The 20736-nt window shown below is 47.7% G+C and overlaps 1 protein-coding gene across 1 annotated transcript; it reads left to right on the top strand.

The window, feature by feature from the left end:
* Positions 1-452: 452 nt before the first annotated feature.
* Positions 453-20251, top strand: ASB10 (ankyrin repeat and SOCS box containing 10; the record flags this gene model as incomplete). Its single annotated transcript, XM_056553438.1, is given in 3 exon segments — positions 453-762; positions 1853-2120; positions 19747-20251. Coding segments are annotated over 3 exon segments (966 nt in total), but the record flags the coding sequence as incomplete, so codon positions are not given.
* Between the last annotated feature and the right edge of the window lie 485 nt (positions 20252-20736).

Here is a 20736-nt window from a genome sequence, read left to right as displayed (position 1 = left end):
GCTCTCTGCTACGCCTGTTGCTCTGGCTCTCTGCTCCGGCTGTTGTTCCGGCTCTCTGCTCCGGCTGTTGTTCCGGCTCTCTGCTCCGGCTCTCTGCTACGCCTGTTGCTCTGGCTCTCTGCTCCGGCTGTTGTTCCGGCTCTCTGCTCCGGCTGTTGTTCCGGCTCTCTGCTCCGGCTCTCTGCTCCGGCTCTCTGCTCCGGCTGTTGTTCCGGCTCTCTGCTCCGGCTGCTGATCCAGTGGGGTGGACTCTCCACTCTCTCCTTCTGCCTGCACTGCTGATATAAAATGCCGGTATAAACATTCTCAGTCCCTCGGCCCGGCATTTCTGCTGCTCAAATCACAGGTGACTGACTGCACATGCTCAGTAAGCACACACTGATGTCACTGCCCCCTGCTGCCTGGATGTGGTGAGGGTCTAACCAAATTAGGAAAACCATTGATTGATATATCTCCAGAACCTTCCCCCACCGTGGACTTGGCTCCTCCAGCAGGTCCAGTCTACACCATCTAAATATAGAAGAAAGACGGAGCGAGAGAAGGTGAATGTACAGTGAAGAGCGCTCATCATGTCCCAGGTGATTGTGACCCGAAGGGCAGAGGGGCCGGCCTCGTACTACTGGCTCTCACTTCTGTCTGGTGACAAGGACACTGTCCGGGATCTGCTGGATGAATCCCACCATCTCATTCACCCCAACTCAGTGTTTGATACCAGCGACGTGGATGGATGGAGGAACTATCGCTACAACAGTAAAGCTCTGAGTATGTGACTCCCGTTATATGGGGTGGGGTCAGGATATGGGGACCTCGTCTGGTCTGATGGTGTCTCGGGAGGGGCCGCCGGGGGTGGTCTCGGGAGGGGCCGCCGGGGGTGGTCTCGGGAGGGGCCGCCGGGGGTGGTCTCGGGAGGGGCCGCCGGGGGTGGTCTCGGGAGGGGCCGCTGGGGGTATCTATGGAGGTGTCTCTGGTATCTATGGAGGTGTCTCTCATGGTATATATGGTGAGGTCTATGGCAGTATCTCTAGTGGTATTTCTTATGGTGTCTCTGGGGGGAGTCTCTGGGGGGAGTCTCTGGGGGGAGTCTCTGGGGGGAGTCTCTGGGGGAGTCTCTGGGGGGAGTCTCTGGGGGGAGTCTCTGGGGGGAGTCTCTGGGGGGAGTCTCTGGGGGGAGTCTCTGGACTCTTTCCTCTCGTACGCTTTATCAGTCCCATCTGCAGCACTGCAGGCTCCTCAGTCACAGGTTGGGGCTTGAATTAGATAGGATGCTGGTTTTATGTATAGATTAAGAGACACTACTAGAAGAGAGACAGACAGACAAGAGAGACAGACAGACAAGAGAGACAGACAGACAAGAGAGACAGACAGACAAGAGAGACAGACAGACAAGAGAGACAGACAGACAAGAGAGACAGACAGACAAGAGAGACAGACAGACAAGAGAGACAGACAGACAAGAGAGACAGACAGACAAGAGAGACAGACAGACAGACAAGAGAGACAGACAGACACAGATGAGAGACAGACAGACACAGATGAGAGACAGACAGACACAGATGAGAGACAGACACAGATGAGAGACAGACACAGATGAGAGACAGACACAGATGAGAGACAGACACAGATGAGAGACAGACACAGATGAGAGACAGACACAGATGAGAGACAGACACAGATGAGAGACAGACACAGATGAGAGACAGACACAGATGAGAGACAGGGAAGAGACGGCCATAGACAGGATGATCTTCCTGGTGACGTCTCGCACAGAGACTGTAGACAATCTTCTGGATGGAGAGCTATGGCTGCACTCCGACCCCCATGACCTGATCCACGGCTCCTCTTCTCCCCCCAGGGATCTGGTCTCTGACATATGAGGAAGAATTCACCTGCCCCCTGTATGTGACAGCGAGTCGGGGTTACTCTGACTGCCTGCAGCTGCTCCTCAGGAAGGGCGCCAACGTGGACTTCGCTCCTGGAGGAGAGAGCGCCCTTCATGGAGCCTGCGAGAGCGGCCATGAGGAGTGTGTGAGGCTCCTCCTGAGACACGGCGCCAACCCCAACATACCCTCCCAAGATGGCACCTACCCACTGCACTACTGCAAGACAACGCAGTCCTACCTGTAAGTCCCCCCCCAGGCACCTGCAGTCCTATGTAACACCACAGATAACAGTGATAACTCTCTGAGTACAGATAATGTAGTAGATGTGACCTGCAGTCCTATGTAACACCACAGATAACACAGTGATAACTCTCTGAGTACAGATAATTTATAGATGTGACCTGCAGTCCTATGTAACACCACAGATAACAGTGATAACTCTCTGAGTACAGATAATGTATAGATGTGACCTGCAGTCCTATGTAACACCACAGATAATGTATAGATGTGACCTGCAGTCCTATGTAACACCACAGATAACACAGTGATAACTCTCTGAGTACAGATAATGTATAGATGAGACCTGCAGTCCTATGTAACACCACAGATAACACAGTGATAACTCTCTGAGTACAGATAATTTATAGATGTGACCTGCAGTCCTATGTAACACCCCAGATAACAGTGATAACTCTCTGAGTACAGATAATGTATAGAGGTGACCTGCAGTCCTATGTAACACCACAGATAATGTATAGATGTGACCTGCAGTCCTATGTAACACCACAGATAACACAGTGATAACTCTCTGAGTACAGATAATGTATAGATGTGACCTGCAGTCCTATGTAACACCACAGATAACAGTGATATCTCTCTGAGTACAGATAATGTATAGATGTGACCTGCAGTCCTATGTAACACCACAGATAACACAGTGATAACTCTCTGAGTACAGATAATGTATAGATGTGACCTGCAGTCCTATGTAACACCACAGATAACAGTGATAACTCTCTGAGTACAGATAATGTATAGATGTGACCTGCAGTCCTATGTAACACCACAGATAATACAGTGATAACTCTCTGAGTACAGATAATGTATAGATGTGACCTGCAGTCCTATGTAACACCACAGATAACAGTGATAACTCTCTGAGTACAGATAATGTATAGATGTGACCTGCAGTCCTATGTAACACCACAGATAACAGTGATAACTCTCTGAGTACAGATAATGTATAGATGTGACCTGCAGTCCTATGTAACACCACAGATAACAGTGATAACTCTCTGAGTACAGATAATGTATAGATGTGACCTGCAGTCCTATGTAACACCACAGATAACACAGTGATAACTCTCTGAGTACAGATAATGTATAGATGTGTCCTGCAGTCCTATGTAACACCACAGATAACACAGTGATAACTCTCTGAGTACAGATAATGTATAGATGTGACCTGCAGTCCTATGTAACACCACAGATAATACAGTGATAACTCTCTGAGTACAGATAATGTATAGATGTGACCTGCAGTCCTATGTAACACCACAGATAACAGTGATAACTCTCTGAGTACAGATAATGTATAGATGTGACCTGCAGTCCTATGTAACACCACAGATAATACAGTGATAACTCTCTGAGTACAGATAATGTATAGATGTGACCTGCAGTCCTATGTAACACCACAGATAACACAGTGATAACTCTCTGAGTACAGATAATGTATAGATGTGACCTGCAGTCCTATGTAACACCACAGATAACAGTGATAACTCTGAGTACAGATAATGTATAGATGTGACCTGCAGTCCTATGTAACACCACAGATAACAGTGATAACTCTCTGAGTACAGATAATGTATAGATGAGACCTGCAGTCCTATGTAACACCACAGATAACAGTGATAACTCTCTGAGTACAGATAATGTATAGATGTGACCTGCAGTCCTATGTAACACCACAGATAATGTATAGATGTGACCTGCAGTCCTATGTAACACCACAGATAATGTATAGATGTGACCTGCAGTCCTATGTAACACCACAGATAAGTATAGATGTGACCTGCAGTCCTATGTAACACCACAGATAACACAGTGATAACTCTCTGAGTACAGATAATGTATAGATGAGACCTGCAGTCCTATGTAACACCACAGATAACACAGTGATAAACTCTCTGAGTACAGATAATGTAGTAGATGTGACCTGCAGTCCTATGTAACACCACAGATAACACAGTGATAACTCTCTGAGTACAGATAATTTATAGATGTGACCTGCAGTCCTATGTAACACCCCAGATAACAGTGATAACTCTCTGAGTACAGATAATGTATAGAGGTGACCTGCAGTCCTATGTAACACCACAGATAATGTATAGATGTGACCTGCAGTCCTATGTAACACCACAGATAACACAGTGATAACTCTCTGAGTACAGATAATGTATAGATGTGACCTGCAGTCCTATGTAACACCCAGATAACAGTGATAACTCTCTGAGTACAGATAATGTATAGATGTGACCTGCAGTCCTATGTAACACCACAGATAACAGTGATATCTCTCTGAGTACAGATAATGTATAGATGTGACCTGCAGTCCTATGTAACACCACAGATAACACAGTGATAACTCTCTGAGTACAGATAATGTATAGATGTGACCTGCAGTCCTATGTAACACCACAGATAACAGTGATAACTCTCTGAGTACAGATAATGTATAGATGTGACCTGCAGTCCTATGTAACACCACAGATAATACAGTGATAACTCTCTGAGTACAGATAATGTATAGATGTGACCTGCAGTCCTATGTAACACCACAGATAACAGTGATAACTCTCTGAGTACAGATAATGTATAGATGTGACCTGCAGTCCTATGTAACACCACAGATAATACAGTGATAACTCTCTGAGTACAGATAATGTATAGATGTGACCTGCAGTCCTATGTAACACCACAGATAACAGTGATAACTCTCTGAGTACAGATAATGTATAGATGTGACCTGCAGTCCTATGTAACACCACAGATAACACAGTGATAACTCTGAGTACAGATAATGTATAGATGTGACCTGCAGTCCTATGTAACACCACAGATAACAGTGATAACTCTCTGAGTACAGATAATGTATAGATGTGACCTGCAGTCCTATGTAACACCACAGATAACAGTGATAACTCTCTGAGTACAGATAATGTATAGATGTGACCTGCAGTCCTATGTAACACCACAGATATACAGTGATAACTCTCTGAGTACAGATAATGTATAGATGTGACCTGCAGTCCTATGTAACACCACAGATAATACAGTGATAACTCTCTGAGTACAGATAATGTATAGATGTGACCTGCAGTCCTATGTAACACCACAGATAACAGTGATAACTCTCTGAGTACAGATAATGTATAGATGTGACCTGCAGTCCTATGTAACACCACAGATAATACAGTGATAACTCTCTGAGTACAGATAATGTATAGATGTGACCTGCAGTCCTATGTAACACCACAGATAACACAGTGATAACTCTCTGAGTACAGATAATGTAGTAGATGTGACCTGCAGTCCTATGTAACACCACAGATAACACAGTGATAACTCTCTGAGTACAGATAATGTATAGATGTGACCTGCAGTCCTATGTAACACCACAGATAACAGTGATAACTCTCTGAGTACAGATAATGTATAGATGTGACCTGCAGTCCTATGTAACACCACAGATAACAGTGATAACTCTCTGAGTACAGATAATGTATAGATGTGACCTGCAGTCCTATGTAACACCACAGATAACACAGTGATAACTCTTTGAGTACAGATAATGTATAGATGTGACCTGCAGTCCTATGTAACACCACAGATAACAGTGATAACTCTCTGAGTACAGATAAAGTATAGATGTGACCTGCAGTCCTATGTAACACCACAGATAACAGTGATAACTCTCTGAGTACAGATAATGTATAGATGTGACCTGCAGTCCTATGTAACACCACAGATAATACAGTGATAACTCTCTGAGTACAGATAATGTATAGATGTGACCTGCAGTCCTATGTAACACCACAGATAACAGTGATAACTCTCTGAGTACAGATAATGTATAGATGTGACCTGCAGTCCTATGTAACACCACAGATAATACAGTGATAACTCTCTGAGTACAGATAATGTATAGATGTGACCTGCAGTCCTATGTAACACCACAGATAACACAGTGATAACTCTCTGAGTACAGATAATGTATAGATGTGACCTGCAGTCCTATGTAACACCACAGATAACAGTGATAACTCTCTGAGTACAGATAATGTATAGATGTGACCTGCAGTCCTATGTAACACCACAGATAACAGTGATAACTCTCTGAGTACAGATAATGTATAGATGTGACCTGCAGTCCTATGTAACACCACAGATAATACAGTGATAACTCTCTGAGTACAGATAATGTATAGATGTGACCTGCAGTCCTATGTAACACCACAGATAACAGTGATAACTCTGAGTACAGATAATGTAGTAGATGAGACCTGCAGTCCTATGTAACACCACAGATAACAGTGATAACTCTCTGAGTACAGATAATGTATAGATGTGACCTGCAGTCCTATGTAACACCACAGATAACACAGTGATAACTCTCTGAGTACAGATAATGTATAGATGTGACCTGCAGTCCTATGTAACACCACAGATAACACAGTGATAACTCTCTGAGTACAGATAATGTATAGATGTGACCTGCAGTCCTATGTAACACCACAGATAACACAGTGATAACTCTCTGAGTACAGATAATGTATAGATGTGACCTGCAGTCCTATGTAACACCACAGATAACAGTGATAACTCTCTGAGTACAGATAATGTATAGATGTGACCTGCAGTCCTATGTAACACCACAGATAACACAGTGATAACTCTCTGAGTACAGATAATGTATAGATGTGACCTGCAGTCCTATGTAACACCACAGATAACAGTGATAACTCTCTGAGTACAGATAATGTAGTAGATGTGACCTGCAGTCCTATGTAACACCACAGATAATACAGTGATAACTCTCTGAGTACAGATAATGTATAGATGTGACCTGCAGTCCTATGTAACACCACAGATAACACAGTGATAACTCTCTGAGTACAGATAATGTATAGATGTGACCTGCAGTCCTATGTAACACCACAGATAACACAGTGATAACTCTCTGAGTACAGATAATGTATAGATGTGACCTGCAGTCCTATGTAACACCACAGATAACACAGTGATAACTCTCTGAGTACAGATAATGTATAGATGTGACCTGCAGTCCTATGTACACCACAGATAACACAGTGATAACTCTCTGAGTACAGATAATGTATAGATGTGACCTGCAGTCCTATGTAACACCATAGATAACAGTGATAACTCTGAGTGCAGATAATGTATAGATGTGACCTGCAGTCCTATGTAACACCACAGATAACACAGTGATATCTCTCTGAGTACAGATAATGTATAGATGTGACCTGCAGTCCTATGTAACACCACAGATAACACAGTGATAACTCTCTGAGTACAGATAATGTATAGATGTGACCTGCAGTCCTATGTAACACCCCAGATAACAGTGATATCTCTCTGAGTACAGATAATGTATAGATGTGACCTGCAGTCCTATGTAACACCACAGATAACAGTGATAACTCTCTGAGTACAGATAATGTATAGATGTGACCTGCAGTCCTATGTAACACCACAGATAACAGTGATAACTCTCTGAGTACAGATAATGTATAGATGTGACCTGCAGTCCTATGTAACACCACAGATAACAGTGATAACTCTCTGAGTACAGATAATGTATAGATGTGACCTGCAGTCCTATGTAACACCACAGATAACACAGTGATAACTCTCTGAGTACAGATAATGTATAGATGTGACCTGCAGTCCTATGTAACACCACAGATAACAGTGATATCTCTCTGAGTACAGATAATGTATAGATGTCACCTGCAGTCCTATGTAACACCACAGATAACACAGTGATAACTCTCTGAGTACAGATAATGTATAGATGTGTCCTGCAGTCCTATGTAACACCACAGATAACACAGTGATAACTCTCTGAGTACAGATAATGTATAGATGTGACCTGCAGTCCTATGTAACACCCCAGATAACAGTGATATCTCTCTGAGTACAGATGATAATGTATAGATGTGACCTGCAGTCCTATGTAACACCACAGATAACACAGTGATAACTCTCTGAGTACAGATAATGTATAGATGTGACCTGCAGTCCTATGTAACACCACAGATCACAGTGATAACTCTCTGAGTACAGATAATGTATAGATGTGACCTGCAGTCCTATGTAACACCACAGATAACACAGTGATAACTCTGAGTACAGATAATGTATAGATGTGACCTGCAGTCCTATGTAACACCACAGATAACACAGTGATAACTCTCTGAGTACAGATAATGTATAGAGGTGACCTGCAGTCCTATGTAACACCACAGATAACACAGTGATAACTCTCTGAGTACAGATAATGTATAGATGTGACCTGCAGTCCTATGTAACACCACAGATAACAGTGATAACTCTCTGAGTACAGATAATGTATAGATGTGACCTGCAGTCCTATGTAACACCACAGATAACACAGTGATAACTCTCTGAGTACAGATAATGTATAGATGTGACCTGCAGTCCTATGTAACACCACAGATAACAGTGATAACTCTCTGAGTACAGATAAAGAAAGGCCCCGTATCGGAAGCGAAGTAGGAGAGGAGGGGGCACATGACAGGGGGCAGCGCAGCGGGAAATAAGATAGGGGTCAAAGGCAGGTCAGGGGAAGGAGGGGGCATAGAGGAGGGGGAGTTAAGGAAGAGGTCGGAGGGGTTAAAAGAAGGCCGGAACCGGAAGGGCCCCTCTTTACCTCAAGAAACGTGGAAGGAAGTTGGAGCTGCTGCAGGCTACGGGACCAGCGTTATTGATGGCGGACTTGGAAGCGGCGATCCGGCGGGTGAGAGAGGAGCTCCGGAGGAGAGGTACAGGATGGCTGGATCAGCAGCTCCACGGCGATGCGGCCGGGACGTCGGCTGCGATCGCAGCGCCTCCGCGGACGTGCGGGAGGAGGTCCAGGGCGCCGTCCAGAGTGAGCCCAGACGCGATCCCACGCTCCCGGCGCCGGCAAGAGAGCCCCGCCAGGGACCCTCCGGTGAGGCCTGCTGCTGCTCCCACATCTGAGTGCGGTGAGTCTGCCGGGAGGAATCTCGTGCTGGGGAGGGGAGTGGTGGTGCCGGCGCGTGCAGAGCAGGGGCGCTCTGCAAGAAGACGCTCCAGGAGGGGAGAGGCGGAGCTACTGACGGCTGGTCCCAGTGCGGAGGCTCCGTGCACTGGGAGGGCCCGGCGGTCGGAAGTGGACGGGAGGGTATCGCCAGCGGCCCGGCGGGGCGCGGAGCTGGAAGCTGAAGGGGTCTGGAGGGCCTGCGGACGGACCTCGGGACACACTGCGGCGCCTGAAGGGACGAGGCGCCGGCAGGATCCGTCTCCAAGACGGCGTCTGGCTTCTGGTCGGGAGGCGCGGGGGGAGCGTGTGGCTAGCTCCGCCCCCGGGGCTACATGCACTAGCGAGGAGGTATCCGGAGACGAGAGGGATGGAGGCGGAGCCTCTCCCGTCTCAGCTGCAGAGGATGTCGCCGGGGATGAAAGCGATGACCTGCGACCTGCGGTGGCCAGTGTGGTGGTGCCGCCAGCGGCCGCCCGGGGAGGCGGTGCGACGGGTCAAGAACTGACGGGGGTGAGATCCGGAGGAGGCGCGACGCGTCGAGGCCAAGGAGGAGTGGCGACCGCTGGGCTGTCCGCCCCAGAGAGGTTGGGTGAGTGGAATACTGCTTTGGGGTCTGGGGTTGGGGGGGGTTTGTGGGAGGGTTTGTCTTTTTTACTGCGGGATGTCCGGGATCTGTTGCATGACAGGGCTGCTCCGGGAGTGGGGTCGCCGGCGGCGGTATGGGCGAACGGCGGTGCCGGGGTGGCCGAAGGGGGGTCCACGTCGGTCACGGTTGGGAGTGGGGACGGTGGGCAGACGGTCCCTGGTGCGGCGGCTGGGAAGGCGGGGGATAAAGTTGTGGATGAAGTGCGTCTGGCGGATTCGGCAAAAGGAGAAGTCTATGTCTGTTTTGAGGGGCCCCTGGGTGCGCATTTGAAGGCGGAGGTTCGGGAGCGGATCTGGAAAGGGGAGTATGTTGAAATTTTTTCGCTGCTCCCATTGGAGAAGTTCAACCTGGATAGGGTTAAACCTGACGAGTCAAAGAAGGAGGAGGAGGAACGCCGACGGTATCGGCTGATACCTCGGACGTTTAATAATTGGTTACAGGCGTTTGCCATCTTGGCGAGCGTTATTGGCGAGAAAGCGCCGGATAATTGTTCCGGCCTTTTTTGCTATCTCGATTCGGTTGGGGAAGCCTATAGGACATATGGGGGCACCGCTTGGCTGCGATATGACGAGCAGTTTCGGCAGCGCAAGGCGGTGCGCCCCTCTCTGCGGTGGGACCACAAGGATATCAGCTTGTGGATGAAACTAATGGCGGCGCCTCGCGCTCCAGGGGGACAGCAGTCCTTTCGGGAGGGGGCCGGCGGGGCTGGAGCTGGGTCTGGTCGGCCGGCCGGTGCGGCAAAAGGGTGTTGCTGGCAATTTAATGAGGGCCAGTGCAAGTTTGGGGAGACATGCAGATTCCGTCATGAGTGCTCCGGTTGCGGAGGTGCCCATGGTCTGTCGCGGTGTTTTCGAAAAGGGAAGGGTAAGGGCGGAGATGTTGAAGCAAAAGGGGGTCACGCCGGTGAGGGTGGAAAGGATGCTTCCTTTTCTAGAGGCGTACCCAAATAGGCGGGTGGCGGAGTTGTTGAGGAAGGGGTTTTCGGAGGGTTTTCGTATTCCGTGTTCGCCGGTTAGGGACTTGGGGGTGGTGCGCAACTTGACGTCGGCATTGGGTCATCCGGACGTGGTGTCGGCCAAGTTGTTTAAGGAAGTGGAGCTGGGTAGGATGGTGGGGCCGTTTGCGGCCCCGCCGCTGCCGACCTTGAGGATTTCTCCGCTGGGGGTGGTTCCCAAGAAGGAGCCGAACAAGTTTCGGCTCATTCACCACCTCTCCTTTCCTGAAGGGGAGTCGGTAAATGACGGTATCGACCCGGCGCTGTGCGCGGTGTCATACACGTCTTTCGATGCGGCGGTTGAGTGGGTGAGGCGGTACGGCAGGGGCGCGCTGTTGGCAAAAACGGATATTGAGGCTGCATTTCGGCTCCTTCCGGTCCATCCGGACAGTTTTGAGTTGTTGGGGTGTTGTTGGGAGGGACAGTTTTTTGTGGATCGTTGCCTTCCTATGGGCTGTTCTATTTCTTGTTCGTTTTTTGAGTTTTTTAGCACGTTTTTAGAATGGGTGGTGCGATCGGAGGCTCAGGTGCCTTCGGTGCTGCATTACCTCGACGATTTCTTATTCGTGGGTCAGGCTGGTAGGGCGACTTGCGCGATTCTGCTGCAAACGATGGAGAGGGTGGCGGCCTGCTTCGGGGTGCTTTTGGCACCCGACAAGACGGAGGGGCCATCCACAGCGTTAAAATTCCTGGGCATTGTCATTGACACGGTGGCTTTTGAGTGTAGGTTGCCGGATGACAAGCTTCAGGATTTGAGGGGGGCGATTGAAGGGGCGTTGCTGACTCGGAAGATTAAGTTGAGGGACTTGCAGTCGTTAGGCCGCCTCAATTTTGCGTGCCGCATTATGCCCATGGGGCGGGTTTTTTGTAGGCGTTTAGCGGGTGCTACGGCAGGTGTGCGACGGCCGAATCACTTTGTGCGATTGTCCGCGGATTTGCGGGCGGATTTGGGGATTTGGCGGGAATTCTTGGACAGGTATAACGGGCGGTCGATTATCATGGAACGGCAAGTGTCCAACTGGGACATGGAACTGTTCACGGACGCGTCGGGTAGCTGTGGCTTCGGCGCCTATTTCCAGGGTCAGTGGTGCACGGGGGAATGGCCGATGGCATGGCGGGAGGGCGGTTTGGTGCGCAACTTGGCGCTGCTGGAACTTTTTCCGATTGTGGTGGCGGTGGAGATTTGGGGGGAGCAGTTGCGCAATCGGAAAATCTGTTTCCGGTGTGACAACCTGGGAGTGGTACAGGCAGTGAACGCACAAACGGCGAGATCGCCTCCGGTGGTGAGGCTGTTAAGGCGTTTGGTGTTAAGCTGTTTGTTGTTGAACGCGCAGTTTGTGGCTTTGCATGTCCCGGGGATCTGTAATGAGATTGCTGACTCTCTCTCTCGTTTTCAGTGGGACAGGTTTCGGGAGCTGGCGCCGGAGGCGGAGTCGCAGGGGATCCCCTGTCCGGAGGAGTTATGGCAAGTGGTTTGAGAACGGCCTTTGCCTTGATTCGTCGGTCGGTCTGTGATAGCACCTGGGCGGGGTATAGTAAGTGTTGGCGGGAATGGGAGCTTTTGGTGGCGGAGTTGGGGGTTTTGAGTGATGGGGATTGGGAAGTGGCAGTTTTGTTTTACGTTGGGAGGTTGTTTGGGGATGGAGTGTCCCCGTCGGGGTTGAGCCGCCGGATGGCGGCCCTGGGGTTCTGGTTTAGGTGTCAGGGGTTGTCTGATGTCACTAAATCGTTTAGGGTGCGTTTGGCTGCCAGGGGTTTTCGGAGAGGGGTGGTGCAGCGTGATGCTCGGCGGCCCGTTTCTTTCCAGCTGCTGGCGGATATAGGGGGGGTCTTGGGGACGGTGTGTTCGTCTGTTTTTGAGGTGTTGCTGTTTCGGCTGGCTTTCTCGCTGGCGTTTTTTGGGGCGTTCCGGGTTTCGGAGTTGGTCGCGCCTAGTAAGGTTCGGGTGGGAGGTTTGTTGTTTGGGGATGTTTGCTTGGACGGTTCTGTGTTAGTGTGTAAGGTGCGCAGGTCCAAAACGGACCAGCTGGGGAAGGGTTTTGCTGTGCGATTGGCGGAGTTGGGTGGTGGGGGCATGTGTCCAGTGCATTGTTTTCGGGAGTACTTGGGGGTTCGGACGGTGGTGGGGGGCCCTCTGCTGGTTCATGCGAACGGGGAATTTTTGTCCCGGTTCCAATTTGTGCGGGTTTTCCGTTTTTGTCTGGAGAAGCTGGGGAAGGATACGGGTGGGTTCAGCTCGCACTCCTTTCGGATAGGAGCGTCTACGGAGGCGTCGCGGTGGGGTTTGGGGCCTGATGCGATACGGAGGATTGGTAGGTGGGAATCTGATCGGTTCCGGTTATATGTGCGCCCGCAGATGTTGTAGGGGGTGGGCGTGTCTTTTTGTGGGTGTTTGTTTTGTTTTCTGGACAATATATGTGGGGAGTAAGGCAGGGATAGTGATGGGTTGTTTTCGTGTTTATGTCTTACAGGGGGTCAGCCGTGCTTGGTCTGGATCGTGGGACATTCGTACGTGAGGCGTGGGGCCTCGCGCGCTGATGTTCGCCTGGCTGGGAGGCAGTTGGGTCTGGACAGGGAACAGGCTCAGGTGCGGTGGATTGGTCAAGGGGGTTTGCAGTGGGCGGGACTGCTCCCCCTCTTGCAAACACATGCGGCGCTGGACAGGCCCCCCAACGTGTTGGTAGTCCACCTAGGCGGCAATGATCTTGGGGGTCGGACGGCCAGAGCCTTGATGAGGGATATTAAGTTGGACATGCTGCGGATCTGGTCGTCCTTCCCCGGGATCGTGGTGGTCTGGTCGGACATTGTGGCGCGGTTCAAGTGGAGGGAGGCGCGTTCGGTCATCCGACTGAATAAGGCGAGGGCCAAGGTTAATAGGGTGGTGGTCGTTTTATGGCGCGGAATGGGGGCCTGGTTGTGCGCCACCGGGAGTTAGAGACTCCTTCCTGGGATTTTATGGACACTGACGGGGTCCATCTGAACCCCTTGGGGATGGATTTGTGGGTTCTGGAAATTAGGGAGGTGGTGGTGAGAGCAGTCGGGTTGTGGGTGGCCGGCCGTGAGTGAGGAGTCACACAAGGCCGTCGTGGCAGGTAGTGGGGGAGGGGGACCTGGAGGCACTTGATGGAGAATTGGAGTGAGGTGTGAACAGAATGGTGGGGTAGGGCTGGGGGCGGTGCCCCAGTCACTGGTGACACCTCAGCGGTTGAGGTGGAAAACGGGGGCTCTGAAGGGGGTGTCCTTGGGTCGTTGATTTACGGCCAAGGGCAAAGTAGGAGCCCGGGGAATAACTCAGGTTGCCTTCAGGTCCCCTTACCTTTGGGGTAGAAAATGAAAAAACTGTTTACACTGTTATGCACTATGATTTGTAAATGTTATAATGTTAATGGGTAATGTTTACCCGACTGTTTCTGTGTTATTGTAAAGTTAAAGTATATATTTATTTTATTATGGTTATTATTTAATAAATGTGGCCGCTGTGGCCTTTTCCACCAAAAATAAGTGTTGTAATGTGGTTATTGATGGGGGGTGGCAGGGTGGTACAGGGGTCACAGAGCAAGTAGCAGATCCCCTAGTAATGTATAGATGTGACCTGCAGTCCTATGTAACACCACAGATAACAGTGATAACTCTCTGAGTACAGATAATGTATAGATGTGACCTGCAGTCCTATGTAACACCACAGATAACACAGTGATAACTCTCTGAGTACAGATAATGTATAGATGTGACCTGCAGTCCTATGTAACACCACAGATAACACAGTGATATCTCTCTGAGTACAGATAATGTATAGATGTGACCTGCAGTCCTATGTAACACCACAGATAACACAGTGATATCTCTCTGAGTACAGATAATGTATAGATGTGACCTGCAGTCCTATGTAACACCACAGATAACAGTGATAACTCTCTGAGTACAGATAATGTATAGATGTGACCTGCAGTCCTATGTAACACCACAGATAACACAGTGATAACTCTCTGAGTACAGATAATGTATAGATGTGACCTGCAGTCCTATGTAACACCACAGATAACAGTGATAACTCTCTGAGTACAGATAATGTATAGATGTAACCTGCAGTCCTATGTAACACCACAGATAATACAGTGATAACTCTCTGAGTACAGATAACGTATAGATGTGACCTGCAGTCCTATGTAACACCACAGATAATACAGTGATAACTCTCTGAGTACAGATAATGTATAGATGTGACCTGCAGTCCTATGTAACACCACAGATAACAGTGATAACTCTCTGAGTACAGATAATGTATAGATGTGACCTGCAGTCCTATGTAACACCACAGATAACAGTGATAACTCTCTGAGTACAGATAATGTATAGATGTGACCTGCAGTCCTATGTAACACCACAGATAACAGTGATAACTCTCTGAGTACAGATAATGTATAGATGTGACCTGCAGTCCTATGTAACACCACAGATAACACAGTGATAACTCTCTGAGTACAGATAATGTATAGATGTGACCTGCAGTCCTATGTAACACCACAGATAACAGTGATAACTCTCTGAGTACAGATAATGTATAGATGTGACCTGCAGTCCTATGTAACACCACAGATAACACAGTGATAACTCTCTGAGTACAGATAATGTATTTATGTGTCCTGCAGTCCTATGTAACACCACAGATAACAGTGATAACTCTCTGAGTACAGATAATGTATAGATGTGACCTGCAGTCCTATGTAACACCACAGATAACAGTGATAACTCTCTGAGTACAGATAATGTATAGATGTGACCTGCAGTCCTATGTAACACCACAGATAACAGTGATAACTCTCTGAGTACAGATAATGTATAGATGTGACCTGCAGTCCTATGTAACACCACAGATAACAGTGATAACTCTCTGAGTACAGATAATGTATATGTGACCTGCAGTCCTATGTAACACCACAGATAACACAGTGATAACTCTCTGAGTACAGATAATGTATAGATGTGACCTGCAGTCCTATGTAACACCACAGATAACACAGTGATAACTCTCTGAGTATAGATAATGTGTAGATGTGACCTGCAGTCCTATGTAACACCACAGATAACACAGTGATAACTCTGAGTACAGATAATGTATAGATGTGACCTGCAGTCCTATGTAACACCACAGATAACAGTGATAACTCTCTGAGTACAGATAATGTATAGATGTGACCTGCAGTCCTATGTAACACCACAGATAACACAGTGATAACTCTGAGTACAGATAATGTATAGATGTGTCCTGCAGTCCTATGTAACACCACAGATAACACAGTGATATCTCTCTGAGTACAGATAATGTATAGATGTGACCTGCAGTCCTATGTAACACCACAGATAACAGTGATAACTCTCTGAGTACAGATAATGTATAGATGTGACCTGCAGTCCTATGTAACACCACAGATAACACAGTGATAACTCTCTGAGTACAGATAATGTATAGATGTGACCTGCAGTCCTATGTAACACCACAGATAACACAGTGATAACTCTCTGAGTACAGATAATGTATAGATGTGACCTGCAGTCCTATGTAACACCACAGATAACACAGTGATAACTCTCTGAGTACAGATAATGTATAGATGTGACCTGCAGTCCTATGTAACACCACAGATAACAGTGATATCTCTCTGAGTACAGATAATGTATAGATGTGACCTGCAGTCCTATGTAACACCACAGATAACAGTGATAACTCTCTGAGTACAGATAATGTAGTAGATGTGACCTGCAGTCCTATGTAACACCACAGATAACAGTGATATCTCTCTGAGTACAGATAATGTATAGATGTGACCTGCAGTCCTATGTAACACCACAGATAACACAGTGATAACTCTCTGAGTACAGATAATGTATAGATGTGACCTGCAGTCCTATGTAACACCACAGATAACACAGTGATAACTCTCTGAGTATAGATAATGTATAGATGTGACCTGCAGTCCTATGTAACACCACAGATAACACAGTGATAACTCTGAGTACAGATAATGTATAGATGTGACCTGCAGTCCTATGTAACACCACAGATAACAGTGATAACTCTCTGAGTACAGATAATGTATAGATGTGACCTGCAGTCCTATGTAACACCACAGATAACAGTGATAACTCTCTGAGTACAGATAATGTATAGATGTGACCTGCAGTCCTATGTAACACCACAGATAACAGTGATAACTCTCTGAGTACAGATAATGTATAGATGTGACCTGCAGTCCTATGTAACACCACAGATAACAGTGATAACTCTCTAAGTACAGATAATGTATAGATGTGACCTGCAGTCCTATGTAACACCACAGATAACACAGTGATAACTCTGAGTACAGATAATGTATAGATGTGACCTGCAGTCCTATGTAACACCACAGATAACACAGTGATAACTCTCTGAGTACAGATAATGTATAGATGTGACCTGCAGTCCTATGTAACACCACAGATAACACAGTGATAACTCTCTGAGTACAGATAATGTATAGATGTGTCCTGCAGTCCTATGTAACACCACAGATAACAGTGATAACTCTCTGAGTACAGATAATGTATAGATGTGACCTGCAGTCCTATGTAACACCACAGATAACAGTGATAACTCTCTGAGTACAGATAATGTATAGATGTGTCCTGCAGTCCTATGTAACACCACAGATAACACAGTGATAACTCTCTGAGTACAGATAATGTATAGATGTGACCTGCAGTCCTATGTAACACCACAGATAACACAGTGATAACTCTCTGAGTACAGATAATGTATAGATGTGACCTGCAGTCCTATGTAACACCACAGATAACACAGTGATAACTCTCTGAGTACAGATAATGTATAGATGTGACCTGCAGTCCTATGTAACACCACAGATAACACAGTGATAACTCTCTGAGTACAGATAATGTATAGATGTGACCTGCAGTCCTATGTAACACCACAGATAACAGTGATAACTCTCTGAGTACAGATAATGTATAGATGTGACCTGCAGTCCTATGTAACACCACAGATAACAGTGATAACTCTCTGAGTACAGATAATGTATATGTGACCTGCAGTCCTATGTAACACCACAGATAACACAGTGATAACTCTCTGAGTACAGATAATGTATAGATGTGACCTGCAGTCCTATGTAACACCACAGATAACACAGTGATATCTCTCTGAGTACAGATAATGTATAGATGTGACCTGCAGTCCTATGTAACACCACAGATAACACAGTGATAACTCTCTGAGTACAGATAATGTATAGATGTGACCTGCAGTCCTATGTAACACCACAGATAACAGTGATAACTCTCTGAGTACAGATAATGTATAGATGTGACCTGCAGTCCTATGTAACACCACAGATAACAGTGATAACTCTCTGAGTACAGATAATGTATAGATGTGACCTGCAGTCCTATGTAACACCACAGATAACAGTGATAACTCTCTGAGTACAGATAATGTATAGATGTGACCTGCAGTCCTATGTAACACCACAGATAACACAGTGATAACTCTCTGAGTACAGATAATGTATAGATGTGTCCTGCAGTCCTATGTAACACCACAGATAACAGTGATATCTCTCTGAGTACAGATAATGTATAGATGTGACCTGCAGTCCTATGTAACACCACAGATAACAGTGATATCTCTCTGAGTACAGATAATGTATAGATGTGACCTGCAGTCCTATGTAACACCACAGATAACAGTGATAACTCTCTGAGTACAGATAATGTAGTAGATGTGACCTGCAGTCCTATGTAACACCACAGATAACAGTGATATCTCTCTGAGTACAGATAATGTATAGATGTGACCTGCAGTCCTATGTAACACCACAGATAACACAGTGATAACTCTCCGAGTACAGATAATGTATAGATGTGACCTGCAGTCCTATGTAACACCACAGATAACACAGTGATAACTCTCTGAGTACAGATAATGTATAGATGTGACCTGCAGTCCTATGTAACACCACAGATAACACAGTGATAACTCTCTGAGTACAGATAATGTATAGATGTGACCTGCAGTCCTATGTAACACCACAGATAACACAGTGATAACTCTCTGAGTACAGATAATGTATAGATGTGACCTGCAGTCCTATGTAACACCACAGATAACAGTGATAACTCTCTGAGTACAGATAATGTATAGATGTGACCTGCAGTCCTATGTAACACCACAGATAACAGTGATAACTCTCTGAGTACAGATAATGTATAGATGTGACCTGCAGTCCTATGTAACACCACAGATAACACAGTGATAACTCTCTGAGTACAGATAATGTATAGATGTGATCTGCAGTCCTATGTAACACCACAGATAACACAGTGATAACTCTGAGTACAGATAATGTATAGATGTGTCCTGCAGTCCTATGTAACACCACAGATAACACAGTGATAACTCTCTGAGTACAGATAATGTATAGATGTGACCTGCAGTCCTATGTAACACCACAGATAACAGTGATAACTCTCTGAGTACAGATAATGTATAGATGTGACCTGCAGTCCTATGTAACACCACAGATAACACAGTGATAACTCTCTGAGTACAGATAATGTATAGATGTGACCTGCAGTCCTATGTAACACCACAGATAACAGTGATAACTCTCTGAGTACAGATAATGTATAGATGTGACCTGCAGTCCTATGTAACACCACAGATAACAGTGATAACTCTCTGAGTACAGATAATGTATAGATGTGACCTGCAGTCCTATGTAACACCACAGATAACACAGTGATAACTCTCTGAGTACAGATAATGTATAGATGTGACCTGCAGTCCTATGTAACACCACAGTTGATACTTCGGCCATTTTGCTTTTCCTGGCAGCTGTGCCAAGCAGCTTCTACAATACGGCGCTCACGTGAACATGGCGTCGGAGGAGGAGGAGCAGACGCCGTTACACGTGGCCGCCCGCCATGGCTTAGTGGATCATGTGGACCTTTACCTGCGTCATGGGGCTGCGGTGGATAAGAGAGACGTCCATGGGGAGACGCCGTTGAGCACGGCCTGCAGTCACCCCCAGGGTCCGGAGCAGCTGGACAGGTACTATAAGGTTTGTCAGCGTCTCATCGACAGCGGCGCCAACATCCACACCCGGGACCAGGACCAGCAGTGCCCGCTCCACCTGGCCTGTAAGAGCGCCAATCCCCAGACCGTGCGGCTGCTGCTGGAACGGGGGGCAGAGGTCAACACCATGAACTACAGCGGGAATACCGCCATGCAGAACATCCTCCAGGTGACCGCGTACAGACTACCGCACCAGCCAGAGCTCATCGTGCAGGCGCTGCTCAATCACGGTGCCATCCGGGTGTGGCCAGGAGCCCTGAGCAAGGTAACAGCGCCACCAACAGCGCCATGTCAGTGTCCTCCCCCCGCCAAGGTGTCTGTCCTGTGTCTCTCACCCCCCCCCCCCGGTGTCTGTCCTGTGTCTCTCACCCCCCCCCCCCGGTGTCTGTCCTGTGTCTCTCACCCCCCCCCCGGTGTCTGTCCTGTGTCTCTCACCCCCCCCCCGGTGTCTGTCCTGTGTCCCTCACCCCCCCCCTGGTGTCTGTCCTGTGTCTCTCACCCCCCCCCCCGGTGTCTGTCCTGTGTCTCTCACCCCCCCCCCCCCTGGTGTCTGTCCTGTGTCTCTCACCCCCCGGTGTCTGTCCTGTGTCTCTCACCCCCCCCCCCCCCCGGTGTCTGTCCTGTGTCTCTCACCCCCCCCCCCCCCCCCGGTGTCTGTCCTGTGTCTCTCACTCCCCCCCCCCGGTGTCTGTCCTGTGTCTCTCACCCCCCCGGTGTCTGTCCTGTGTCTCTCACCCCCCCCCCGGTGTC

This window comes from Hyla sarda, unplaced genomic scaffold (assembly GCF_029499605.1).
Source record: "Hyla sarda isolate aHylSar1 unplaced genomic scaffold, aHylSar1.hap1 scaffold_3054, whole genome shotgun sequence".
Classification (NCBI taxonomy): Eukaryota; Metazoa; Chordata; class Amphibia; order Anura; family Hylidae; genus Hyla; species Hyla sarda.
This window is presented reverse-complemented; position numbering and strand designations above follow the sequence as displayed.